This window comes from Musa acuminata, chromosome BXJ3-4 (genome assembly GCF_036884655.1).
Source record: "Musa acuminata AAA Group cultivar baxijiao chromosome BXJ3-4, Cavendish_Baxijiao_AAA, whole genome shotgun sequence".
NCBI classification, from domain to species: domain Eukaryota; kingdom Viridiplantae; phylum Streptophyta; class Magnoliopsida; order Zingiberales; family Musaceae; genus Musa; species Musa acuminata.
The window spans coordinates 40,668,237-40,694,818 of record NC_088352.1 but is presented as its reverse complement, the minus strand read 5'-3'; the positions used below and the strand labels follow the sequence as shown (position 1 = coordinate 40,694,818).

The 26,582-nt window shown below is 41.1% G+C and overlaps 2 protein-coding genes and 1 long non-coding RNA gene across 6 annotated transcripts; 1 reads left to right on the top strand and 2 right to left on the bottom strand.

Moving 5' to 3' along the window:
• Nucleotides 1-2,480: 2,480 nt before the first annotated feature.
• On the top strand, nucleotides 2,481-10,723 carry LOC135635385 (tobamovirus multiplication protein 2A-like). Of its 2 annotated transcripts, none has more exons than XM_065146417.1 (7): nucleotides 2,481-2,629; nucleotides 2,747-3,086; nucleotides 8,317-8,416; nucleotides 9,516-9,596; nucleotides 9,668-9,772; nucleotides 10,090-10,299; nucleotides 10,430-10,723. In XM_065146417.1, exons 2-7 carry the CDS (start codon nucleotides 2,839-2,841, stop codon nucleotides 10,532-10,534), a joined length of 849 nt encoding a protein of 282 aa, XP_065002489.1. In that variant the 5' UTR covers nucleotides 2,481-2,629; nucleotides 2,747-2,838; the 3' UTR covers nucleotides 10,535-10,723. The 2 variants fall into 2 exon arrangements, with proteins under 2 accessions (XP_065002489.1, XP_065002488.1); XM_065146416.1 differs by having other exon boundaries at nucleotides 10,390-10,723.
• A 3,193-nt stretch (nucleotides 10,724-13,916) lies between these two features.
• On the bottom strand, nucleotides 13,917-15,073 carry LOC135635325 (uncharacterized). The gene is made up of 2 exons (XR_010495598.1): nucleotides 14,644-15,073; nucleotides 13,917-14,565 (listed from the first exon to the last, which is right to left on the bottom strand). It is a non-coding gene; the product is annotated as an uncharacterized LOC135635325 (long non-coding RNA).
• A 4,151-nt stretch (nucleotides 15,074-19,224) lies between these two features.
• LOC103983132 (protein TIME FOR COFFEE) lies at nucleotides 19,225-25,995 on the bottom strand. 3 transcript variants are annotated; one of them, XM_018825154.2, is made up of 14 exons: nucleotides 25,534-25,995; nucleotides 25,049-25,447; nucleotides 24,757-24,926; nucleotides 24,351-24,648; nucleotides 23,843-24,260; nucleotides 23,728-23,773; nucleotides 23,552-23,641; nucleotides 23,217-23,469; nucleotides 23,057-23,123; nucleotides 22,904-22,979; nucleotides 22,369-22,767; nucleotides 21,679-22,267; nucleotides 19,870-21,585; nucleotides 19,225-19,773 (listed from the first exon to the last, which is right to left on the bottom strand). In XM_018825154.2, the coding sequence occupies exons 1-14, from the start codon at nucleotides 25,658-25,660 to the stop codon at nucleotides 19,730-19,732; spliced, it is 4,692 nt and encodes a 1,563-aa protein (XP_018680699.2). In that variant the 5' UTR covers nucleotides 25,661-25,995; the 3' UTR covers nucleotides 19,225-19,729. The 3 variants fall into 3 exon arrangements, with proteins under 3 accessions (XP_018680699.2, XP_018680700.2, XP_009398579.2); XM_018825155.2 differs by having other exon boundaries at nucleotides 19,225-19,744; XM_009400304.3 differs by having other exon boundaries at nucleotides 24,757-24,923.
• Nucleotides 25,996-26,582: the final 587 nt, after the last annotated feature.

Sequence of the window (26,582 nt, the reverse complement as noted above, 5' to 3'; positions counted from 1 at the left end):
AAGTGGGTGGAAATAACCACCGAATTAATAAATCATATATTTAACAATTTTTAAATATAAAATAATATTATGTTTAATTATATGATATATTATTATATAGTAAAAAAATATAGGAAAGGAACAGATTATCAAAAGGATGACAGAGTAATAAATATAGCAAAATTTTATTCTCTTTCAATCTTGTAATGAAAAAAAGGGAAATATTCATAAAAAAATTAATACATTTATAATATATAAATTAATACTTAGATATATAAAAATTTGAGTATTTTTGGAAGAAATCAATTGGGACGATAAATCCCTTTTTTCTCACTTGCTCTAAGTTTATGTTTTCTATATTATTAAAACCTTGTCATGTTTATTTTTATTTATTGTGGAAGAATGATAATAAAAAAAGTGACACTATCCCAATTATAATGTTTTTGGATCGACTTATAATATTTTTGTTACCGAATCCAAATATTATAACAGAATCTTCATTTTTTAGAATCTTTAACAACCTTACTGATCAACTTTGCTATAGATATAAACTTTACATAAGATGATAGTTTATAACTTAAGTAGGTTTTAATAAATTTTAGAAAAAGATGATAAACCTTCAATTTTCCATTTAAATTTAAATCTACTAGTCGCTAAAGTGTTATTATACTCGTGTTATTTTTTTTATAGAATAATGACATTGATTAAGAGTGATATATTATTCAGATACGATGTTTCTAATAACATATATTAATTTATGATTATTGAATAAAAATAATATAATACTGTATAAATTTTTTGTCAGACCACATAAAAATATATACAAGTCAATTAGATGCCGATGGGAGATTAGCTATTTACATACTATAACGAGGGTCGTTTGTATTTTGAGAGAAATTCTATGTGGGTAAAATGGAAAATGAGGTTTATCTTAAAAAACTCATAAATATGTGGGGTTCTTTATAAGAAATCATCCTGATATGGCAAGTTTTGGTATCACGTATGTGGCAACAGACAAAGGACCATTAAGCCGACGCAGAGCGACACCTTAGATCCAGACAAGACGACCATGCGACATCTGCATTGGGGAACTGAACTATCTATCATTTTCACTCCATTCTAACTCAAGCTTCGAAGGAATCGAGTCGGGAAATCCTGCTCCCGATCTCGGCCTAAGTGCATGGGCTAGCGACGAAAAGAAAAGCAGTGAAGCCTGTAATTAAACCCGACCCAACGTTCGTTTCTTCCTCTCGACTCTCCACTTGGGCAACCTTGCACATCCGTGATCGAACCAAGCTGTGCTGACTTCTCAGCCATGACGTAAAGATTCATCAACATTTTTTGCGCTAGAAGGAGGGCCTGAGGTCCACACCTTGGTTGAGCAAATTTGCTCTTGAGCCGTGCACCTTAACTACGAGCCCTTGGCTTCTCTACGGGAGGGAGCTCTGATAAGATTATTTAGTCAGTCCCATGAGGGAGCACTCCTAAGTCTATCGATTCTCCTTTATCCTCAGAGGTACCTTTTCAATCTCACATGTTCCGAAAGAATAAAACCATGTGGGTATGCCCATCGCTCAAAATAGATAATTCATTACGAATATATAGGTCGCACCAATCGTCGGTTGATCAAATGGTCTCTTATCACATCCAATAAATATTATTCTATGATGCATCAAAATAGTTATCAAATATATCATTAAATTACTCACATGGAGTTTAAGATTAGAGTTTTCTCGTGGGGTCGGGCACTTTGGAGGACAGAATACGATGATAGGTACAGCATCATCCGGAATGAGGTGGCTTCGATCGTCTCTTGTCGTGTTCCCCACTTTGCTCACCGTCCATGACGTGAGAGGTCTTTTCTCCGTAGGACATGTGGTGAACCTTATGTTGATATGAAATGAGGTGACTTTCACTGCCTCTTGTTGTATTCCCCACCTTACTCATTATCCATGATACGAGAGGTCTCTTCTCTGTAGGACACGTAGTGAACCTCATGTTAATCTCCTTGGCTTCCACTACCTCTTGTTATGTTCCCAACCTTGCTCACCGTCCATGATGTGGGTGATCTCGATGTACGGTGAACCTTATATTGATCTCTCTATATACATGATCGATGTCGGTAAAGCAAAATAGGAGCACTCCTTTCTGAGCTCACATGTTGCGAAAAGATAAAATCATATAGATATACTCATCTCTCAAAGTGGATAATTTAAAGATAAAATCATAAAGATATACTCATCTCTCAAAATGGATAATTCATTATGAACCTATGAAATGAACTCTTATCACATCCAATAAATATTATTCTATGATGGAACAAAATAGTTATAAGTATATCATTAAATTACTCATCCGTAGTTTATGATTAGAGTTTTCTCGTGGGGTTCGGGCACTCAGGAAGACAGAATGGGACGATAGGTACAGCGTCATCCGGAATGAGGTGGCTTCCACTGCCTCTTGCCGTGTTCCCCACCTTGCTCACCGTCCATGATGCGAGACGTTTCTTCTCCGTAGGACACGTGGTGAACTTCATGTTGATCTCCCCACATACGTGGTCGATGCCGGCAAACCAAAATAGGAGCATTCCTTTCCCTTTCGGCCTCCGTGAGCGCTTTTGCGTCGCCGATCGATCAATATCACCGCCAAGGTTTGGATCAATAATTCTACCTGTTCTCATCTTTTCCTTTTTGCGATGAGATTTTTCCGTTGTTTCGATTATCTTTCAGTGCCATTTTCGCTTGATTTTTTTTTACTCTGAAAATAGGGTTTTGGTTGATGAGCTCGGGGTTCCGGACCGGCGGGTGGTGACCGAGGAAGGGGGGCATTGATCTGAGAGTTGAGAAGGGGAGAGAGATCATGGCGTGCCGGGGACTCTGGGAGTGCTTGCTGAAGCTTCTCAACTTCCTGTTGACGCTTACCGGATTGGCTATGGTGGGATACGGAGTCTACTTGCTGGTGGAGTGGAATAGAGTTTCTTCTAGCGATGATGACGATGAACCGATATCGCCCACGGGCGATAACCCCGAGTTCTTGACGTTTGGTCGGCCCATGTTTGTGGCAGTTTCTCTGTCGTCAAGTTTTCTTGATAAGCTACCGAAGGCTTGGTGCGTGAATCCTCTGCTTTCTTATTTCTTGGCGAGGGTATTCATCATGCTGAAGTTACTCTGTTTCCGTTTCTTTCCTTTTTGCCTTGGATGGCGCATTGAGTTGCAACTCTGCCTTTTTTTCAAAGGAAAATATATCATTATGGAAAATGATCACAACACTATTATGAATTGCTTGAAATCCTTATCGAAAGTTTAAGCTTGCTTAACTGTACTCTGGAAAATGCCTTTCAATAATTGAACGTCGATGTTGAATCTGTCTGCATGCATGACAGTAGCTACATTCCCATTTTAGAATGTGGTTCTTTTTGTATAAATTGTTAGAGCTAGGTTATAAAGCACCAACAAGTAATCCAAGAAGGGCATGCTCTCTTTTGGTTTGTTTCTCTTTTGAGTTTATTATTGTTTAAAATGATCATTTAACTCGTGCTTGTTTGGTCTTGCATTGACTTTTATTGGTGAAGCCTCAATGCCATATTCACCTTATTTTTAGGCATTTTTTATTCTTAAATTACTTCTCTTTCATACTATTAAGACAAAATCTAGGTGTTCGAATGGGATGCTGGTTTGGAACCAACCAAGATCCTATTCCACGTTTCTCTGGTGTCAGAGAATGCTGAATATTATTTTGACTCCCAAAGGCTTCAAACCTTATAAGAACTACTTTGAGGCGTGCTTGACAATGCCCCTCCAATAATTAAGTTAGTTTAGGGAATAATGTGTCAGCCAAGTATTGAGTCTTCTAGAGTTGGATGATCTTGTGAGGTTTTATAGTGTGACTTCGAGACCATTATGCTTGAAGATGAGCATTAATGTCAGAGTCAGTTACGTGCTTCTTTTGGTTCTAGTGGAAACATGTCACGTCGAATTTGGGGAACATTGCAATGGTTGTGACATGGTTGGTAATGTCTAGGGGATGGTTCCATGTCAGTCACACGATGTTGAATCACCGGGGACATGATGCGGAGGTGTCGACCACATGGCATTAGGGTGTCAAGTGTTGGTCACATCATTGTTTCTCTATCATTTGTCCCCCATCGTGCCTTGACGAGTGTAGTGGAGTTGAGATGTAATGAGGTTTCTATTTGATTGTCGACATCGGAAGGAAAGAGCTTTTATGTCTTGTTAGCACAGGAGATGAATTATGCCAATTGAGTAGCATTATTGTCAAGAGAGGCACTTTGGATCGTGTCAGCCACGTTGTTCTCGAAGGGACCGCTTCAGGTTGTGTTGGCCATGTTATTATCAAAAGGAGCGCTTTGGGTCGTGTGGGCCTTGTACTCCTGTTGTCGTCAAAGGAACATTTTGCATTGTGTTGGTTGTGCTATTGTTGGAAGGAGTGATTTGGGCCATGTCAGTTGCGTTGTCGTCCAAAGGAGCAACTTGGGCCGCACTGGTCGTGTTATTAGGCTCTCTGAGACTCGATGTGTGGCTTGGGATGACAATTTATTGAAGAAGAATGAGCCTCGTGGTGATTCACCCAGTGCTATCTACTTCGGATTTGCGAGGTGTCATCATTGCCCCTTCTTCCCGTTGGCATGTCGTTTTGTTAGTTATGTTTTATCTACTTGGATTTGATTCTTTACATTATGATGGCTTAACATCCTCCCCTTGTTGTCATGGACGGTCGTCGCGCACCTGTAACACCTTCGTCAATGGATCGTTCATTGCTTTTGTTTGCTTATACATATGTTTAGCAGCATATTTTGCATTGTTTTTGTGTTTTTGCTTGAAAATTATGGGCAACAACAATTTGCAGGGCTATAGAGTGATCGCTCACTGGAATGGGCAAAACTATTCGAGAATGGCTCAATTTTCGCGTGTCATGACATGTTTTCTATAGGCTATGATGTGGAGCAAAAAGTCAACCATCTCAGCACCCCATAACCCCCCAAGTGGCACAGGGTTGGATGGGCGTTTGGGGTAGTGTTGGGTATTAATTGGATTTATAAGTTCTCACGTTAAGTCTATGGGAACTTGTCGATAGGCTCGACACTCGGCGAGTAGTTGTTTGCGGACTTGCGATTGTTCGTTTGCCTTCTAAAGTACTTGTTTATTCCTTCCTCTCTTGCACACCAAGTGGTTGTTGAATTGTTTGTAAAACTGTTCTCTTTGCGAGATGTCAGGACTTGTTTATTACTCGTTTTCAAACTAATCAATTTGCTTTTTTAGAGGTCCTTTGGGACTTGAGCGAGGTTGTAACTAGGTTAACCCTTTGCGTATGAATAACGCAATGGTGCCTCACGACTTAGGCAATTTCAGCTAAGTTTGTGACATTGTAGTATCAGAGTTGGCAAGCAATTCGAGCAAACAACGAAAGCTCACAATCTCGCCATGGTGAAACACCGTAGCGAATCGAGTAATATAAGGCAAGCCAAACCATTGCCCCAAGCAACCATAAGTGGGCTACGAGTGTAAACTCGCTCTCAAGCTATTAGAGTCGCTCAAGAGGAGTTCTATAGTGAAAATGATGAGCGAGAAGTTAGTTATTCTCTACGAGCGGAGGAAGCACAATTCAGAGCGCCAACAGAGAAAAGAAGCAATAAGGAGAGGCTTACAGTTGCAAAAACTCGTCTTGACGTTCTTGAAGTGAGTCTAGAGGAACTCTACTAAGGCCAACGAAGGTTTCTTGCGGTGAAGAACTCGCAAGAGGAGGCGAAATCTCGGATCAATAAGGCCGAGTCTCGAGTAGATCAATTAACTGAAGACTCCAAAGACTCTATATAACATCTACATAAAGTCGTGATGGAACTCACATTCAGGATTAAATTGCTCACAATGGCTCTTATTAGGGGAGGGAACAACACTCATGTTGCTCTGCCACAAAACTTGAGGTCGCCCGAGCCACACTGATACAGGGGTGCCATGGATGCAAAGGAGCTCGAGAATTTTTTGTTCGGCATAGAATAATACTTCCGAGCTACGAGATTTGATTATGAAGAAATCAATGTTTCCATAGGAACGATATATTTGAATGGGGATGAAAACATTGGTGGCGAACACATTGGGAAGAGATCCAACAAGGTCGATGTTGAGTGGACACATAGGAGGACTTGAAGCGCGAGTTGAGAAGTTAGTTCCAACTCGAGAATATAGAGTTCGTCGCAAGAAGAAAGCTGAGACAACTTCACCAAAAGTACTTTTATTTGGGACTACGTGAAGCAGTTTTCAGCATTGATGCTGGACGTACAAGACTTGTCCAGAAGGACAAGTTATTCAGCTTCCTTGATGGCTTGAAGTTGTGGGCATAGCAAGAACTGCATCAAAGGATTATCACCAATATGGTCGGGGTAATCACAACTATGGAAAGACTCACCGACTTTGTTTCCTTGGAGGACTCGGGGAAAGAGAAACAATCTTCGGGAAATCACCCATTTAAGTATTCCTGAGGGAATGAGTCCACAAGCGAGCCGAAAAAAAGAGAGTTCCCATAAGGATGCGAGTTCAAAAGACAAGACCCTAAAACCTAGTGGATGCTTCTTGTGCGGAGACCCGCACATAGTGAGGGAGTGCCTACAAAAGCTAGCAGTCAATGCATTAACAGCATTAATCCACCCCCCATATTAGACAAGGGCAAAGGGGATGAAGGTGCCGAACTCGAAGGCTAACCAAATATTCGGATTGGCAAAGGGGGTCCCATTAAGATCGCAATGTGGAGCGAAAGCACACATATGATGGTTGTGCTGCTAGATGATTTACAAGTGATCCTCGGAATGGAGTTCATACACACGACGAAGTTAGTGCCAATGTCGTTTCTAAACTTCCTATTCCTAGTGGGAGGTGATGACCCCTGCGTGGTTCCTGTATCTCGAGAATGAACTAAGGACCTACAACAAATATCTGTTCTACAATTGAAGAAGGTGGTGCGAAAAAGCAAATTAACTTTCGTGGCTAAGAGTAAAGCTAAAGACACTTGATGTGGAGGCCACTCACGAACTTATTGTGGTGGTGGATGTTTTGAAGGAGTTTACTGATGTTATGCCACCTAAGTTGTCAAAAATTTTGCCGTCATGCAGAGGCGTAGATCACCGCATCGAGTTGGAGCCTGGAGTGAAGCCTCCAGCGAGTTAACGTGGTTCGTGTTTTGGTCCATAAGCAGACCAGTAAGTGTAGGGAGGTATGTATTGTCCCTACAATTTGTATATGCTTCTGGAGACACATGCTTGAAGAAGGTTTGATCTTGATGCAAAGGACTGAAACATCTCCGGCATCATTCTATTTGATCCTTTATGTACCTACTCATCTTGATGTGTTCGTATAATACAAATATCAGGAAAAAAAAAAGAGCAAAAGAATATATCCTTTTCTGAACAAAACAATTAAAATCAGGCTCAGTCAGCAGTTGGCTGTTCACGAACTAGCTGTTCCTATCATTTCTCTTCGGGGTCAGTGAGTGCTTTTTTTTTTGAAGGAATGCCATGTTGGAATTCACAATCAAATGTGTCTCCGCAGTGTGTTATGTAAGGAAATAAAAAGATCCACTTGTACAATTTAATCTGTATAAAATTTAAATAATTGATGGCTTGTTGAACCTTGCAAATCATGCGATTAGGAAAAAATAAGGCATTGTTTCAAACTCTTCTTCGGTGTCAAGGTAATCAATCTTTTATCATTTCATTTGAAAGATCAAAATATTAATTGGTCCACAAACTAATATTGACTGTCCGAGTGTGGTTATGTTGCAAATAATAGTGCCTCGTTGAAAATAAAATATCAAATTACTTTCTTTTTTGACCTGCATATTTTGTTCTTCTTCATCTTTTTTTTTACATCGTTCTATATCTAAGTGATGGGGAAAGTTTTTTAAGCATACACAAGTTATGATGATGCATAGATTATGCTCATGACTGGTACCAGAACAAATGATTCAACCTTGGTAACCAGTGGTAACCCCCAAAGTGCATGAAGTCTCATAGTCGTTTGAATTTATGCTGCTGATTTTGAAGTAGAGGTGGTTATCACCAAGTAACCGATGATTCAAATGGCTAGCAAGTGTTTAATCTGTTGCAGTTGGATGTCATGAGAATTGTTGGTGTTCCAAGATTGCGTGGTTGATTTGTGAGCATGTAATGTATCGATTTATGGGATTCATATAGTTTAATTGTGGGGGTCAACTGCATTAGACTCTTGAGTCCCCACCACTATGGTTTACACCTTACACAACAGATGATCCTGTTATGCTCTATGGATTTTGTTTTCTTTTGGTTTGAAAATGTGAATTTTCTTGCAGGTTCATTTATTTGATTATCGGTATTGGAGTTGTTCTCTTCATCATATCATGCTTTGGCTTTATTGGAGCAGTTTCGAGGAACGGGTGCTGCTTATCTTGTGTATCCTACTTTCTTGAAATATGAACTAGTCAATCAATGTCACATTGTAGTCACTAAAATAATTTACTTGCATTTTTTGTGACATTGCGTGTTCTTTGCCTTCTTGAGATTGTGCCTTTTATTTGAATCAGCTTTAACTTCAACCTTTTTTAGATTACACTGCAAACTATAACGTAATAACTTACATTCAAATGGTCTGTTCAGTTGCCTATGCGCAGGACTGCCTGAGTGATGGGGTACGAATTTCAAGTTTTAAGTTAATGTCACAGCTAATGCAGGTACAGTACTTCAGCTCGAAGCAGCAAAATTCCATTGTTCTAGCATAAGCACTTTAAATTGCCTAGTATTTTGCTATTTTGCTTATGTTACAGCTTAGTGTTCATGATGCTTTATGTAAAGCCATGTAATTTAAGTTGTTTTGTTTTTGAAAACTTTTTATTTCTTTCTGCATCACGATGATCACTTTTGTAGTTACTCTAGAACACTAGAAGATCAGATATCCTTTTTAGGTTTTTCAGTTAATATATGTAAGAAGCCTGGTGATTTAATTAAGTTTGGTTATCCATTTGGCTGGTGTTTGCCTCATACTGTCGGAAAACCGTGGATACCATGCTGAATGATGCACAAGCCTCTTAAGAATTTTGTCATATGAAAACTGAGAAACCATATATAGAAGCTCTCAAGGGGCTGCTGAGGTGCTTGGTAGTGACAAACATGAGATAAATTGGATTTTGCTCAAGTCACTTCTTCTAGGTTGATCCAAATCAAAACCAAGCTGAATATGATCATAGCTTGTTCTACTTTTATACTTCATGATCCCCATTTATTTCTTTTCTGTTTCTGTCATGATATTCACTATATTCTTCATCCGAAATAGTATTTCTTTCTTAGTTATCTTGTTGATTCTAGTTAAGTTGGGAACTTCAGCTTTGACATATTTTGTTCAGAGCTTGATAAACTGGATTGTTCTATTTATCTAATATAGATCTGAATTGAGCAGAATTTGTTCAACAGCTTTATCTACTGTTATACTTTATGATCTCCATAACTTCCTATTCTGTTTTTGACAAGATAATTCTAGTTTCCTTAACCAAAATAGTATTCTTTCTTGGTGATCTTGTTGATTCTCGTTGAGTTGGGAGCTGCAGCTTTTATATTCTTTGATCATAGCTGGAAACATGTGAGTTTTGTTTTTCTATATTCAACTTTTATTAAGGTTTCTTTCTTAGTTTTGACTTTGCTGCTCTGCAGATTATTCCTGTTGATAAAACTGGTAATTTTGACGTGATATATGATTTCTTGGAGGAGAATTGGAAGATAGCAAAGTGGGTTGCCCTTGGAGCTGTTATTTTGGAGGTGCGGAGTGGCAATTAATTTTTCATTATTTTATAAATGTTCTCTCTTGCTGAAGCACAAAAAGATGAAGAACAGAAGTTTATTAGACAAGTGTTCTTGTTTTTATATCATCCCTCTTTTTTCTTTTATGTTGAAGAAAATACTTTGTTTAAGCTCATCCATGTATTTCGGTAGTAAATGATTATCACACTATATAGTCATCTGCAACCTCAATAGATATCCTACAATGCTATTTCTCTTCCATAACGTTAGGGAAGCTTCCACTTTGAACTTCTCCAACTGGCACTTAAGAAAACTACACAACTGCTGATGTGCAGGCTTTGGTGTTCCTATTGGCTCTTATAGTGAGAGCAGCAAATAGACCCGTCGAGTATGACAGCGATGATGAATATATTGCGCAGAGTTCTGGCATCCGGCAACCACTGATCAACCAGCAAGGAGCTCCAGCAACTGGCATGCCTGTATCTGGCACTCTTGATCAGCGTCCAAGCAGACATGATGCTTGGAGTCAACGAATGAGAGAAAAGGTATATTCTATGCTGTATAGGAGCAACTGAAGTTGCTGGTTCTTCCTATTGTAATTTAATCTAGTTCTTGGTGTTTTTTTGCCTCGACAGTATGGTCTTGATACCTCTAAGTTCACCTACAATTCATCAGATCCAAACAGAAGCCAGCAATCTGCAACACCATCATCTGAAGAAAGGGGTGGTTGTAATATACTGTGAGGATGACTACCTCATGCATCTGCCAACAACTTTGTGAGTAATTTCATCTTGGGTTTGTGTAGAGTGCCTGTTGTTCTTAATCTTAAATAATTCCACGGGAAGTCATATGGAAACTTGATTAGAATGGCTCCATAGTTTTTGTGAGTTTATGAATGATCTTTAAAGACCCATCTAGATGTAATGAATCATGATATATGTCATCTGGAAATTGGTGCTATTGATGCTTCGACCGTGCGTATGATAGCCTGAGTTAGGTTAGACTGCATTACGAACCTTATCTTGGTTTTTCGTGTTCATTCGAATATTATTACATGTTTAGAGGAATAATGGACGGTGAAAATGTTCAAATATGAGTTTTTTCGTGTGTACGTCATTTCAATTTTAGTATATGTATACACTATACTTGATCGTCGATTTCATAGCGGAATTAAGTGAACCAAAATAGATGATGTCAAATTCTCGCATCAGTGGGTCAATGTGATTGATCGATTCAAATGTAATTTAGATAAATTTGAAAATAAATTGTTATTATATATTATGTGAAAAAACAAATTGGTCGGGTTAATAAATATATTAAAAAAAGGCCAGGAATCACTGGTGATATCGTGTGAATATAAAATTTAAAATATCTTCAATTTATTATTTTATTAAATATTTTTATCACTTAGTATTTTTCATAAAATAAATAAATAAATTTTAATTCAAAAACAGGTTTCTTGGTAATTTGGAGAAATATGAAGTTTCCCGAAGATTACAAAGATAAGCATAATTCTGATTTCTTTCCTTTGTCCTTCTATTTTAAGATATGTTAATTGATCGTAGTTGGATCGTTGGGAGGACAGAGGATTGGATCCTGAATTTATAATAACAGAAAAGGATTTTTTTTTTACCTTTAATTTAGAATTAGTATCTATTCATTATCAGATACACCCATTTAAAAGTTACATTTTTTTATCATTAATGGATAGGACAATTCAAATCAGTTTTGTCTTCCTTATTAACCAATAATTTAAGTCATTTATTAAATTATTATTAAATATCATACAAATCTAAAAATCATACTGCCCACAATAATTCTAACATTCTTATCCTTGGCCTATGTGACATAAATATATTTCATGATTTAATATATTATAATATGTAAATTATTATGTTAAATCCTTTTCACATAATGATTCGTCACACATCATTATTAAGTAAATCGCTAACATGAGTCACGGCAATTATACATCATTAATTTGACATATTTTCTTTTATGTATCATAATATTAGTTTTCTATTTAATATGACTCATAATTATTATTATTTTATAATGGTTCAACAATAATATCTTTGTTAGAGACTAATCTTGTTAACTTTTCTACCTACTTCAATCATATATGATGTAGAAAACAACATAAATCAGAAACATGTATCAAATAATCATTCATGAATGTGACATAATATCAATAATGATATCCTTTCAACATGTTCATTAAATCGCTTTGAGTGATAATCTTTTCGTTAATAGATATACAATCATAAGGGCGATGCTAATATGTTCAATTGACGCCCTTCATTTTTTAACTTCATCTTTTACGTTCAAATGTTTGATACGTTTAGTTACCTTATAATACTTGTTATTTTTAGATAAGAATATCATTATAAAATTATCATAATAAACTTTTAACAACTTGACAATACTATCGATAATATAGTTCTAAAAGAAAATTTTACAACTACGATAATAATGCATACTATAAACTCGACTTTCATGTGGATACAATAATTATAGACTTCTTGTCCTCTAAGAAATTACTCTTCCTAAAATCTGAATCTCAACATCTAATTACTTCTAAATCATTTGATCTCGTATAAGTGAGCATATAGTCTTTTTTTTTTTTTTTTATAAGCTAAGTGAGCATATAGTCGTGACAAATATATTAGAATTTTCCTTACAGCTTTTGAATGATCCAATTCAATATCACCTATATATATATTTCCCTAGTATTCTAATAAGAAACTAATGTTTGACCAAGTGCAAGTTTGGGTATATATTAAACTTTCGACCATAGATGCATAAAGAAATTTTCAATTATTCTCATTCCAATTCATTATTTAGACATTGTGTAATGTTAAATTTATTTGCATTCTGAATTGAAATAATACCTACTAGATAATTTTTCATCTTAGATCTCTTTAAAATTTTATTAATATATATATTTTCTGAGACAACTTTAATAATCTTTGTGATGATATTTCAATTCCTATCATATAGGTTACCTCTCTCATATATTTTATGAAAAAGTTCTTAAAGAGATATTTCTTGGTTTCATTTAATAAACTAATATCATTAATAGCAAGTAAAATAAAATCATTATATAGAATAATAAAAATAAACTTATACACACATATATATGTATATATATGTGAATATATATTCTCCAATTACTTGTATGTGTTGGGTTGGATTACATATATAAATCTTTGTATTTATTGTGTTATGTTAAGTATAATTTAGTCCACATAAATGAAGTACACCTGTTACTTATAATGTCATGTATCTTTATATATAATGCGGATGAAGGTATTAATTTTATTAGATATTTTCCATCCAAAAGGATCAACCAAGACAGGTTTGGGGGGATTGAGAGTCCAACTCGGTTGTGGTGGTGGCCACCGCCTCGAGTCTCTCTCTTATCCCTTCCTCACCCACTTCACGCGGCTGCTACATTGTCATCCCCACTCCCACCGCCCGTTCACCCAATGGACCAATTCCCGGGGAGTATTAATCTCCTGTCCTCAAATATTTTATCGTATAAATATTACAATTTTATTATCTTTTCGGGGCCATCTATATTTTAAAAGTATTATTTTATTATTATTACATCAAAGTATTGATTGATTGACTATACCCACTTACAATTCATAAAATTAAATATCATTCCTCGTGATAGATCTATCAATAAAACCTTACGGAATTGAAGAAGATGATTACCACGAAACCTTGAAAGAAAATAAAATGATTATGATTGAACAAAAGTAGTGGCACAAAGACGATATGACGAAACGAAAATGACGAACCACAACAAAGGATATTTTGGGTTCTAGAAAAAATTAATACATAAAATAAAAATAAAAATAAGAGTATTATCCCTAAAAAAATTTTAAAAAAAAATTTAAGATAAAATGCTCTTATTATTGCTACATCTAAATTATTAATAAATGCTATACCCACTTAAGGTTAAGGACTTAAAATCATATATATATATATATATATATATATATATATATAAGCAAGCCGACTGTCACGGACGTTTGGGGCCCTCCACACTCATGCACTACAGTAGCCGACAATGGCCATATCATCTGATGATTAATTGGCCTCTCCACTACATTGGATTCCATGGTGAGAGAGAAGACATCATTCTTCTAAAGGCTACCCAAAGAATTATTCTTTTATCTTATGTGGACCACAATCCACTAGCCACAAGGTTCTAAATCTTGAGATGATTTTGTGGGGGAAGGAGTCATTCGTCGGTCAATCAAATTATATCAATCAAATCCTGAGATATTTATACAATAATTTGGCTTTCCGAAAGCTTAGGTTTCTTCATGATGGAGATAATATCTGTATCACAGAGTTTATGGAACCCCAAAGGAAGGAATGATCTCGAGAAAGCCCACAGCAGAAGAAGAAGTCAGTAAATTAATTAGCTACTGAACAAGAGAATCAATTAATTCTAGCTCGACAGCTTCGAAGGATGTTCCATGACCGAATGTACCAAAGAACTCTTCCTCCTTCCCCAGGCAATGCCTTTTGCTTTAGTGGCTGGTCCACTTTTACTGTTCCCAGATGCTTCACCCATCACAACTCCAACAGCAGCAGGTTGAGCCTCTCTCTGCAAGTCCAACACGGTCGTCAGAAGCACGCTGCAGCAAATAATGGGAGGAACAGAAGCTCCAATGGGTGGTCAGTTGCAGATGAGCAGCACGCAGACTGAGAAAGGCTGGTTGAGCCACTGCGGTCTGTAGGTTCCACAAGCTCAGCAATGCAGGGTGAGCTCACTACGCCGGCAATGGCTATAGCTTCTCTCAAACCCAAGTCTTCTATCAGAACCAAGGTCATCAAACCTATGTCAACATTAGATTTGATCGAAGCCATACCTGCCGCCAGCGGTCCACGATCATATGCATCATCAAGTTCAAGCAGAACTCGTCTCTTATAAGCAGTCAAAACTCCTGCTTAGTGCTCGGTACACAGCCTCAGCGTGCAGTCACCCGAACAGCCCTTCTTTCATTCTCCATTCCCCATCAGCTACGACTTGCACCACCAATGATATGAAGTGGATCCTGCGTACAGTGCCGTGAGGGCCACAGCCTTCGTACGCACGGTCGTGCATCCAAAAGAAGACGAAGCAGATCAGAAGCCAGCAGAAGCAGCAGCACAGATTCTGACATCTCATCCATAACAAAAGATCCTCCCAATGAACGACAACTTAGAACAGTTGCTGACAGCAAGACAGGATCAAACCCAATGCTTCGCCTCTGTGCATGCTTCCACCACGGCTCGACAAGATTGGAGAGAAGCTAAATGTGGTCGACGGCATCCCACGAGGAGAGCAGCCCCACCCGTCGCCTTAATTATTGTGGGAGATGCTCAACATTCAAAATGATCCACACACAAACATGAGCATATAAATGTCTTTTGTCTCTTTGTTTGTCCTCGTAAAAGACGAGTGGGAAAGGAGAGGTGAGAAAGACTGGGCACTGATCCATTGTTTGAGGAAACATGAGCATGTATAACCTTTTCTCGTCTGTTTTAAGGGGGCCACTTATACCCATATATATATATATATATATATATATATATATATATATATATATATATATATATATATATATATATATATATACACACACACACACTTTATTATGGTAGTAAGAGTTTTAAGTTTTTATTCATGTTTTATATATTAAAATTTTCTTTTTGAAACATGTTTTACAAATTTAATACATTTATAAATTTATAAAGAGTATCTCAAGTCAGACACTTTCACCACATCGAAGAGTATCTTAATATTAAGGATCTTAATATTCGATGGAACATTTATGTGATAACAAAATTAAAGAGTTTTTTCTGGTATTATATTAATTTTTTTAATAAATTTTATGATGGCAAAAAAAAATATTTATTTATTTTATATAATGATAATTTCTCAAAAAGGCCCCTTACTTTTTAACTTTTTCCACTCCCTTTTCATTTATTCTCTCTCATAGAACGCCTCTCACATTTCCCATCTTCCTTCGCCCTCACATCCCCTCCTCCCCTCTTCCTCTGTTCCTGTGACATCTTCCTCTCTATTGTGGCGGTCGCAATCGCCCCTCGCCTCCCCCTTCCCTTCTTCTTATACCTTGAGCGTTGCGCCTCCACGTTCCGCTGCAACACCTCCAGAATGTTGTGCATCGCGTCACCGAGGAGGTCATCCTCATCGTCGTCGTCCATCGCAGGAGGTCACGAACGCAGCTCTGGTCTCTAGGTGCGTTCTGTTTGTAGCATTCGACCCATTGGTCCAACACATACATGAGCATCGCGAGGACTCGAGGTAATGGAAGGCATACAAACAACCTTCGACATCGACCCATTTTGTTGGAGGCGATGCACCACCCTGCAGCCCCTCGATCCAGAGGTCGAACTCCCAGAATGTCATTGTCATCGCACGGACAACGAGCTTCTGGAGCTCACCAAATCGTGCTCGAACGTCGCTGCCCGCCTCGTCGTCGAAGACGGTCGCCGAATCGACGGAGAGGCGGAGGAAGAGGAGAGAAGAGGCGAGGGCGGTCACGACGGGACGGCTTTTGTTAACCTTACTTTTGATTCGTCTGCTTCCGCTTCGTCTGATTGCGACCTCTTTTGCGGGCCCCACCTTTTAGGGCGTTTCTAAAAACGACACGTAGGATGTGGGGATTTTGTTTTGACACCCTTATCTTCTGTCCGGCTCGTCTCCTTCGCACGCTGGTCTCCTTCCTCATTTACTCCGGAGGGGGGGGACCGATCTCTCCTCGAAGGCCACCATGTCTTGTTTACGCCGGCGGCGTCGTTGGAGAAGAGTGCACGTCTACTCCACCGGCATCAGCCTCTCTTCTTTCTCCTCCACCTACCTCACCGCTCGTAGATGCTGCAGAAGCTCCCCCTTTCTATCTCACCACCCTCAGGTAGCCGAGCAAGGTGGTGAATGAAAGCTCAAGGAGAGATGATACGGGTGGGTCTTCCACAGCTTACGTGGCTCTGAGACACGTGTAAGCTATGACAACCATGGATGGGGAACATGTGAACCTCTATGTGATGGGGCACGACCATCAAGGACAGCAATCTTGCTTGGACCAGAATCTATGCAATTGAACTCGTGAGATTAGTATTATATGTTGTGGATAAGTGGTCTTGGTGTGATCACTGGGACCACGTAATCGTGGGTGGATCAGATCAGATCCACCTTGTCAGTTCTCGATAAGGATGTCAGAATCCACCTGCCCGAATCACCGGTCAAACAGTGGGTCAACGGTAGGAAAAAGAAATAGACATTAATTTTCTGGTTGACTATAAAAGTCTTTGAATCAGCTCCAAAATTTTCGTTTAAATTGATAAAATAGATGTGAGAGCTCCGAAAAAAAATCTAATTCAACCGTGAGACAATAGGTTTAATAAAAAAATTAATTAGTTGACCTAAGATTCGACAATTCAAGTAATCAAGTATATATATATATATATATATGTATGTATGTATGTATATATAATATTTTTGATACCTCTAGCAGAATATTATAAGTCTATTAAAAATTTAAAAAAATATTATAACTAAGATAAAATGGACTCTAAATTCATTAGAAATCAAGTTATATACAAACATAGGGTTTCAAATATGTATCTTTAATGATTTAAAAATAAGAATAATTAAATAAGAAAACTTCTATCAATTAATATAGTGGAACATGATATTACTCCACTTGTCTTATTAAGGGGTAAATAGGATGTCTTGAGAAATATTATAAGTCTATTAAAAAAAATAAGAGATGTCCTTTGGAAATCCAAGATGAAGAATGAAGATAGTTCTCGGGAAAGGTAAAAAAAAAAAAAAAGATTTTTTGTTTTCAAAATTCATCCATATAAAATGTTTGTTCCATAATCATTTTCATCAATATATTTTGGAACTGCAGAAAGGACCAAATTATAAATATCATTTAATGGCTCATCCCTTGGACATGGGTTGGCCCTGCACCACAATGCTCGTCATATCCAATAATATTACTTTCTACATCAGCCAGATGAGTGGCTTTTCTTTCCATACACCCCACAAAGGCCAGAGAGGGCAGAAAGAGTTCATCAACATCAAGCAGCCCTCGCCATAGTGCATGCACGTCATCCAATTCCTTAAAGCAACTCTCGCAGTCTTCAGCAGCCAATGATGCCGATGTCCATCAGACATCATCAATCTGCAGTCGGATTAGGAGAACACAAAGTTGCGGTTGATCTTTTCACGAGAACGGCAGAGAGAACTGTGGACGAAGTGGATAAAAAACTAGGGGTGATGGTTTCATCTTCACCAGCAGTGGGCATTTCTGAGGTGAGAGGAGTGTTTTCGGGTGGCCATTGGGCGGGACATCTGCTGTGCACAGAGAATCTTTCCTGCACGGTACATTGAACACTTGCTTTGGGTACCAGAGAGAGGAGATGTGGGCACAGCGAGGATCCCGGAGACCACTGCCACATATGGATGCTTGCGCTTCAAGAAACCATGGGCCATCCTTTGCTTAATCATAGAATTCGAACAACACTATGGCCATTCAGCTTATAGCTACACAGGTTTTCTTTTTTTCTTTTTCTTTTTTGGCAATCAAGTTATGTTTGTTATAAGAATAAAACACAGGTAATTTTTCTAAAAAAGGATTCTGAATTTTTTTTCTTCTAATTTTTATTTTTTATTTGATTTTTTTCTCTCCTAAATGCATGGAGAGTAGTAAAGAAAAAAAATACCAAATAGTAGAAGAAAAAAAATTAGAAAAACTAAAAACCGAGAATATCTTCTGAAAAAACCTAAAAAGATATTTTTTTTCACCCATAAAAATAAAAAAAATCATATGATATTCATTATTCTGCCCTTTTCTTGTATCTAATTTTATTATATTTAAAAAATGATTTCTATAGTATGTTTTATTTTTTGAATATAATTATATTATATATATATATATATATACTAAAAAAAAATCAGATTTGACAAGAAGATGTGAAGGCTGCGAAAAATTGATGACATAGAACAAAAAAGGTCAAGGCAATAAAGGGACAACCAAAGCTGCATACCAGATGGACCCTTGACGCAACACATGAATCTAACAAACAGGATCGAAGAATACTTTATTGAGGCTGCCCTCTGCCACCCATACCACAAGCATATCTATAACAATTTTGACCAGAAAAAGATGTTGAGAACGACAAATGTTTAGGCAAATCCTCACATCCTATGTTGATGTGACTTCTGAGGACAACAGCCTCTCTCCAAGGAGAAATGGAATGAAATGAGAGGCCTTGGTACTTTTAACCAAAACCTTCAGCTAAGAAGGCAGTAGTCTAAGAACAGACTTTGTTGCTGCTGCTGCTTTTGTGATACCAACTTCCAATCATCCATTATCAGCAAGAACAGCAACAAATGCTTCATATCACTAAGCTTCAAGCATGTATAGCCAAGAGAACCATAAATCAATCTCTAACAACTTCAAAGAGAAATATTCATAAGAAAGAACAAGGAATAGCATGTAAGGATGATATTAATTTAATCACCTCACCTTCTGTTAATGGAGTTAAAACGAAACAAAAGAAAACAGTCCATGATGGTGTTAGCATTTGACTGCACTATACAAAATCGAGATGAGAGGATGCAGCCATCTTCTTCCCTAGAGTGCATTGTGATTAGCCCCTCCACCCGTCGTCTGCAAGGGACTCGAGAGCAAATCAAAATGCCGGTAGGCTGTGATCCACACCACCACCGTTCTCCCTCTGGGTTCCCTTCATCTCTAATTGTCCTTCCTTTTCAATCGTTGGTTATTTCCCGAAAGTTGAATTGTGCACACATCGAACAGCAACCGGGCCGGTGAAGGCGGATGAGAATCCTCCTGTTTGATTCCAGCATCTCATGCAAAGTGGCTTCTGATGCAGCCGGTGCGCCCACGCATCAGCAGCCAATGGTTATCCAGTCCAGCATTACCTCTTCTCAGGCTGCCAGCAGGCATGTAAATTGTCACTTCCTGATAGAACAGATTTTGATAATATGAGGGCTCAATTCTGATGAAGCTGTTTTAAATTGTAATCCTATAAGATACCGATAATAAAAGATTAGTTACCAGCTGCAGGCTTCTGCTCGGATGAGGGCTTCATCGTAAATGGTGGCAAAGACATGTAAGGGAATGTAGCAGAAATTGGCGGGCGTGGAGAGCCAGAGGCAGACTGCGCAGCCACAGCCAGCTGAGCAGCGTTATAATAGCCAGGTGGAGGCAGGCCCTTTATACTGTTGGCCGCAGCCACAGAGGCAGCAGCCAAGGCCTTAGCAGGATCAGATGTGGTAGGAACACCAGCCAGTGTAAGTGCAGAGGGGGCACAAAGGGAAAGCATCCCAGCAGATGATGGTGCTGAGCTTTGTTGCTGCTGCTGTTGGGACTGTCGCATTTGTTGTTCAGATTGGCGCTTCTGATAATATTGAGCAGCAGTGGGAGCAGCACTGGACTGAGCACACTGGACCTGTTGCAGGTGGGGATTAGAGAAGAAGATCTGAGCCTCAGAGAAGGGTTGCTGCTTTGATTGCTGGGGCTGTTGCTGCTGCTTGGTGTTTGAGCTCGGGGCAGGAACTTTCTGAGGGTGCCCAAGAATGGATGGCATGTTTGAGTTACTCGCAGTTGTTGACTTTGAGCTAGAACTTGATGCTGATTGCTTTACAGCTGATTGTTGTGGGAGCACAATAGCAGAAGTCTGAGGACTGGGTTTTACACTGGCAGATGCACTTGGGCTGCCACTTGCATTCTTGTTGACTGAATTTGAGGGCGATCCAACAGCAACAGAGGAAGAAGATGGAGATGGACTGCGACATACGCCAGAGAGGTGTTGACCCCCTGGAGCCACCATTTTATTTGAATTCACGCCAAATGATATCTGGGTTTGGTGGTTTTGGGCGGGAAACGGTTGTTGGGATGCTCTGCCTTGTAGCTGGAGGACATTGTTTTTCACCAGCGGCGGAGCTGCAGCAGGATCCACAAGTCTTCCAGAGGATGTCTTGCCCTGAGGCCGCTGGATGGGACTGCCACCTTGTACGAATGCTTGAGGAAAGCCAGTTAGAGCACGAGGGAACTTGGTGCCGGTACAACCTCCAGGCAGACTCTCAGGATGCATATTGGTATTGTTGCTTGAGGCTGAGGGCTTTGAGCGAGTCGATGCAAGCTGGTGTTGCATCTGCAACTGCTGCTTCTGAAGATGAATTAGATGCTGCTGCGGTTGTTGGGAGGCAGCAGCGATGATGGCAGCAGTTGTAGCTGTAGCAGTGCCAGATGCACGGTCAGTGGACCTACTGCCATTTGCAGAAGTGTGTATGAGGTTTACGGACCGGGCAGAGACGTCAACACCACTGTTACTGAGAACAGATGAGATGGGTGGTTCATTGTCTGCTTTTTCAAATGAAAAAGAATGCTGCAGACCTTTGCTAGCCACCATAATTTTTCTGTCCTCTTCACCTACCATATTTGTGTTCAACTCCCTCGCAACAGACTTAACATCTTCAGACACTTGGTGGACCTTCTTCTTCTCTGCAGCTTGTGTGGTGGCAGCAACTGCAGCTGTTGTCATCTGGTGGTAGCCATGCCGAGAATTTTCTGGAAGGCTCTGTAAAATGGCATGATTTTGCACCATGGAAGAGAAATCGAGACCAGGTGTTGCAGTTCCAGCCCCACCAAAGGATGCAAAGGGTATTGCAAAAGCTTGAGGCGGTGCAAGCTCTACCTTCAGGTTCTGCTTCTGCTGATAAACTGGCTGCTTATCACCGTGACCCCCACCATTGCCCATTGCTATAGCAGCTGCACCAGCAGACATCAAGGCAAAGTTCTGAGGGTGAATTGGCATAGAAATTGTTTGGCGAAAGATGCCCTTCTGTGATTGATAAATCGTACCATCAGTAGTGGGAAGGTCATCTTCCATGCCCTTGCACTCCATAGGACGAGAATGCTGAGGCAGGTGGTCCTGTCGATGATTAGTAGCCGGACAACCATTAGCATTTGCAACAGAAACACTTCCCTTTATACCATGTAACTGCTGCGGATGTTTCTGCGAGGACCCACTCAAATTGCCTGGATTATGGTGGCTCGGCTGAACATGCGGTAGTGGTCCTGCTGGTGGTTGCTGCTGCTGTGGTCGTAGTTGTGATGGGTGAAGCATGTGCGGAGGGTAGAAGAAGGGCATCGCTTGAGCATTACTTGTTCCTCGAAAGGCAGTAGCCCCTGAAATATGGGCAGGAAAAGGATACATATTGTTCTGCACAAAAGCCACGTACTGAGCTTCATTGGGAGGCAAACTAGCAAAGCTCAAGTTCACCGGGTTTGCTGTTCCACCACCTCCGCAGCTCCCCACAGCAGAACTCATGGCACCAGATGCCCGCACCTCAGCAGCAGAGCCTGGAGTAGATTTTGCTCCCCCAGCTCTGTTGGCAGCTGCAGCTGTGGCCTGCTGCTGGTTTATAGGGAAAATGAACGCAGGACCATGCTACATCAACAGAAAGTTGGATTTATAAGAAAGAGAATTCATTATTCCCTGTACAAACAGTTCAAAAAGATTTGATATGAACAAGTGAAGAGAGTTCTTACCAGCATGTTGTTTGCTGCAGCAGAATGAGGCACCTGCTGGAAAATTAGTGGTTTTCTCTGGGCAGACTCCATGATTGTATTACTGCTTGAAAGCATCTTCTCCTGTGAGGTACTTCCCATATATGATGCTAAAGCTGGTGACCCCTTGGCCTCTTGCAAGGTGCCCATGTTTGCACCTAGGAAGCTTCCTTGTGTTGGATTTCCAGGAGTAGAGGCATCCGAAGGTGGAGCTATATTAGGATTATATGGCTTGGTCCCGTACAAAGGTGCAGCTCCAGCTGCAGCAGTCCAGAAACAATTCATCCTAGCAAATTTCTGGTGATTGGATATCATCTGCGCAATATAGCAATGTGTAGCACAGCGCTTTGGACGGGGATGCGTTTGAAGAAATGCCGGAGGCTGCAACAGAGGTCACAAGAATCAGAAGGTCTACCTCAATACATTCTTTTGCACATGCATTTGTGAGTGTTTGAGTGCATGTGGAGAGAGAGAGAGAGAGAGAGAGAGAGAGAGAGAGTAGGTAAGGAGAAGTAACCTGCAAGGAACTGGAAGGACCTGCAGATCCATCCATAGGAACAACAGCATGCAAAGATGGAACTTGACCCATGTACCTGAGGATGAAGGAGGTGAATCCCCAAAACTGATAGCAAACTTTAGAGCCAAAGGAAAGAAAAAATCAACTGCATACCCATAAGGTGGAAAACCACCAGGCCAGGTTCCAACTGTCAATGGCATCTGAAGCGAGGGTGTCGATCCTGAAAGCAGATAAAGAGAAAAATTGAAATTCAGACATCCAGATGGTGAAGATCAAAGAGGAATGAGAATATACGACTGGAAATGTTCATCACCAGACTTCTCTTGTTTAGGCTCTACTTTAGGATCCTTTGCTTGCTGCTTTTGGACTTGAACCTTGTCAATGCCACTATCATCTTTCTTGGGCTTTTCCAAATCAAGTTGAAGGTCAAGAGTCTGCTTGATTACTACTTGCTTCCTTGAATCAATCTCTCTCTGAACAGACTTCTCAGTCTGTTGCTCATCTCTAGTCACCGTACTCTCTGCGGGCTTCTCTTCTGTCTTATCCTTATTATTCGGTTTCAGTGCCTAACAATGAGAGATGCAAACTTAGACAAGTCAAAATAACTTTTGCCAACATATGGACAAATTTGTTAGGGAAACTTCATACGGTTTCTTTATCTGGGCCCTGTGGCTTGTGATCTGGGTCAAAGTCATTAAAGTCACCTCTCTCTGGAGATAGCTTCCCTGGAGGAGGAGCCTGCAATAAAAACACATGTTCCTTCAATTAAATTGATGTTGGACGGAGAAACTTCCAAAGATTCTCAAGGAAGCAAACATACTCACCATCAGATCGATCTTGAACATTTCCTCCTTAGGGCTATCAGGCGCCCTGCATGAGTAGTTCAAGTAATTAAATCAATACTCTGGCAGAAAAAGATGATAGCAAATGAGAGCTTACATCTTTCTAGCTTCCGTGTCACAGATATTGACATCTAAGCCACCGCAAGCAGATCCTTTTGCCCGTGGAACAAGCTCTTCCTTGCTTTCCACCTTGTCCCCATTATTTGACCCTCCCGTCGATGTATGCAACTCCTGAGTCTTACCCTTCTTGGTCTTGGCCGACTCCTGCTGTTGTTGTACATCGGAGAGCAAAGCCTGGGAGACCAAAACATCGACCGACTCGCCACCAATTTTTATGGCAGCAGATGCACTATTCTTCTCCGATCTTGGAGATGAAGCCTCTGTCTTAGTCTGGTTCTCTGAGTCAATTTTGGCTACGAAAGGTACAGATAAGCTCGAAAGATGCTGTACTCCCACTGGACTCGTGGGGCTTTCTTCATCAAACTTCACAGGTCTAGGCTTTTTTCTCTTTGGAGCTGCACATACCAACGTGACAGTCAGCGAAGAAAAAAATGTTGGAGAAAACAGAGGGGAAAAAAACGTAAAGTTCGGGGCACACAACCCACCAATCGCAGCAAACGGGGCAGGATTAGAACATGAATTGGACGACGGAAGTGCAGATGGATAGGCAACCGGAGATGGCGACAGCGAGTTTGTTGAGGGCACCCTCGATTTAGCTTCATTGCCAGACCCACCATCCACATCCCTTGAATCCACCTTGTGGCCATCATGCTTTGGAAGACACTCGAATTGCCGTGTCATCCCGTACAAAACCTCCGCAACCTCCATCTCGATCTCGTCATGGCTCAAAGATGTGGATTTTGAGATCTTCGGCGGCCGGATTTTGGCTCCACTCACCTGCTTCTGATAACATGACATCAACAAAAAAGATATTTTTATGTCAAATTCTTGAACCAACCTAATAGCACGAGAAAAAAGAAGAAGCAGATATGGTGACGAAATTTGCCCAACCATCTTCTTCCGAAGCGAGCCGTTGGAGGAAGACGGCGAAAGCTGCGTAGTGGATGCCGGGCTCAGCCTCGACGGAGAAATGGAAGCTTGCCGGGTGATTTGGTCTCCGCCTCCACCGCCACCACCAGCTCCCCCTAGACCTGAAGTTTCATGTGACCTTTTGCTTGCTGCTTCAAAACCAATAGAAGATAAGGTTAAGAGAAACGGGCAAAGAATAAAAAAGATTTTTTTTGGTCTAATAGATATTTTCTCTCGATTCCTCCCCATGTCTTCTCCTGTCCTCTTCGCCTACCTGAACGAGCTTTTCTGGGTACGGTGAACCCGATCATCTCATCTGGCTTCCACTTCACAACTTTAGGCGGAAAGCTCTTCCGGGGTAGCTGTTGCTGGTGATGGTGGTTGATTTGGTGGTTATGTTGTGGCGACGAAGCCGCCGCTTGATTTACAAGGGAGGGCGAGGACGGCTGTAGCCGGACGGGGACGGAGAGGTCCTCATCTTCGTCGTCCTCATCCTGGTCGATGCTCTCCTCGGAGCTTTCATCGGCTTCATCTCTGTCTCTGTTGCTCCCGTGGAGCGTCCTCTCCCCTCTTCTCCGCTTGCTCCGGCTAGATCTGTCCCGATCGCGGTCCTTCTTGGCCCCTCGATCCCGCAGCCTCGACGTCTCTGGCATCTCCATCCTTCCATCCTCCTCTGCAAAAGAGTTACCATCGCAACAAAGTTAAAATCTGACCAGAACAAGAAAGAAAAAACACGAAGACAGTCCCGGGACTCCAAACCAGGAGAGTCTCTGAAGCCGCTGCTGTTCCTCTGCCTCCTTCTCGACAACCCCCCTCCACCACCGCCACCGCCGTTGGCCGTTGCCGCCGCCATGCTCCCTCTCCGAGCTTCACGATGCCTCTCCATCTCTCCCTGTCATCCAATCAGATTAGCAGTTTCCCCTCATCGTCTCATCACCTCCACCAGATCTCCCGTAAAGACCCGACCGCCGCCGTTCAACGCCCAAAAAGTCCCAGATTCCGGACCTTCCGCCGGACCAGTTCGCTTAGACTCCCCGGAACCCCTCAGAACAGCGCAAAAAGCAAGGATTTTTCTGGCCAGATCTCGTCGTCCTCCTCTCTAACGCCTCGCTCCCTCTCTCTCTCCCTCTCTTTCTCTCTCCCTCTCGCGTCCTCCTTTTCTCTTCGCCACTGCTTTCGCTTTATCTTATGGTTTGCTTCGGTCGCCTCTTTCTGCTGCCCCCATCTGCTTTCGCCTCCGTTTTGTCACTTGCACACCCCTACCCGATGCGCCATCCGACGGCCCTGATCGCCCCTCCCACGCTCACCACACTCCGCGGTCCGCCCGATCCTCTTTACCGATCCGACGGACCTGGCGAGGCGGTGCCACCGTGGCGACATATAAGCCATAGGATCAGCTGAGGGCTCGAGCGGCCAGACCGAGTACCCGCGGGCCGCAGCAAGAATCGCCGCCCTATTCGTGCCTCTGACGATCCACCGACACGTGTGCGTTTCAACGGAGTAAAGCGCCCCAATCACCTGCATCTCCACCGGCTACATCCGGTCGCGGGACGTAACGCATAAATTTACTCTTGCGACGCTTCGCAGCACCTTCCTCCCTCCCCGAACCGTCACCGTAGCCCCCTCCGAGGCCCACGTGGAAAGCCCGCTAGGAATGATCGGACGGCAGAGATTGGAAGTATCACCGGGGGCGAGGACGCGATCGCCGTCGGATATAAACGACGACGTGGGCCCGGGCAATCCGGGCCAAGCTGGCACCCGGAGCGGCGTGTGCCTCGGCTCGCCAAGCGAAGCGGGCTCATCTGAGC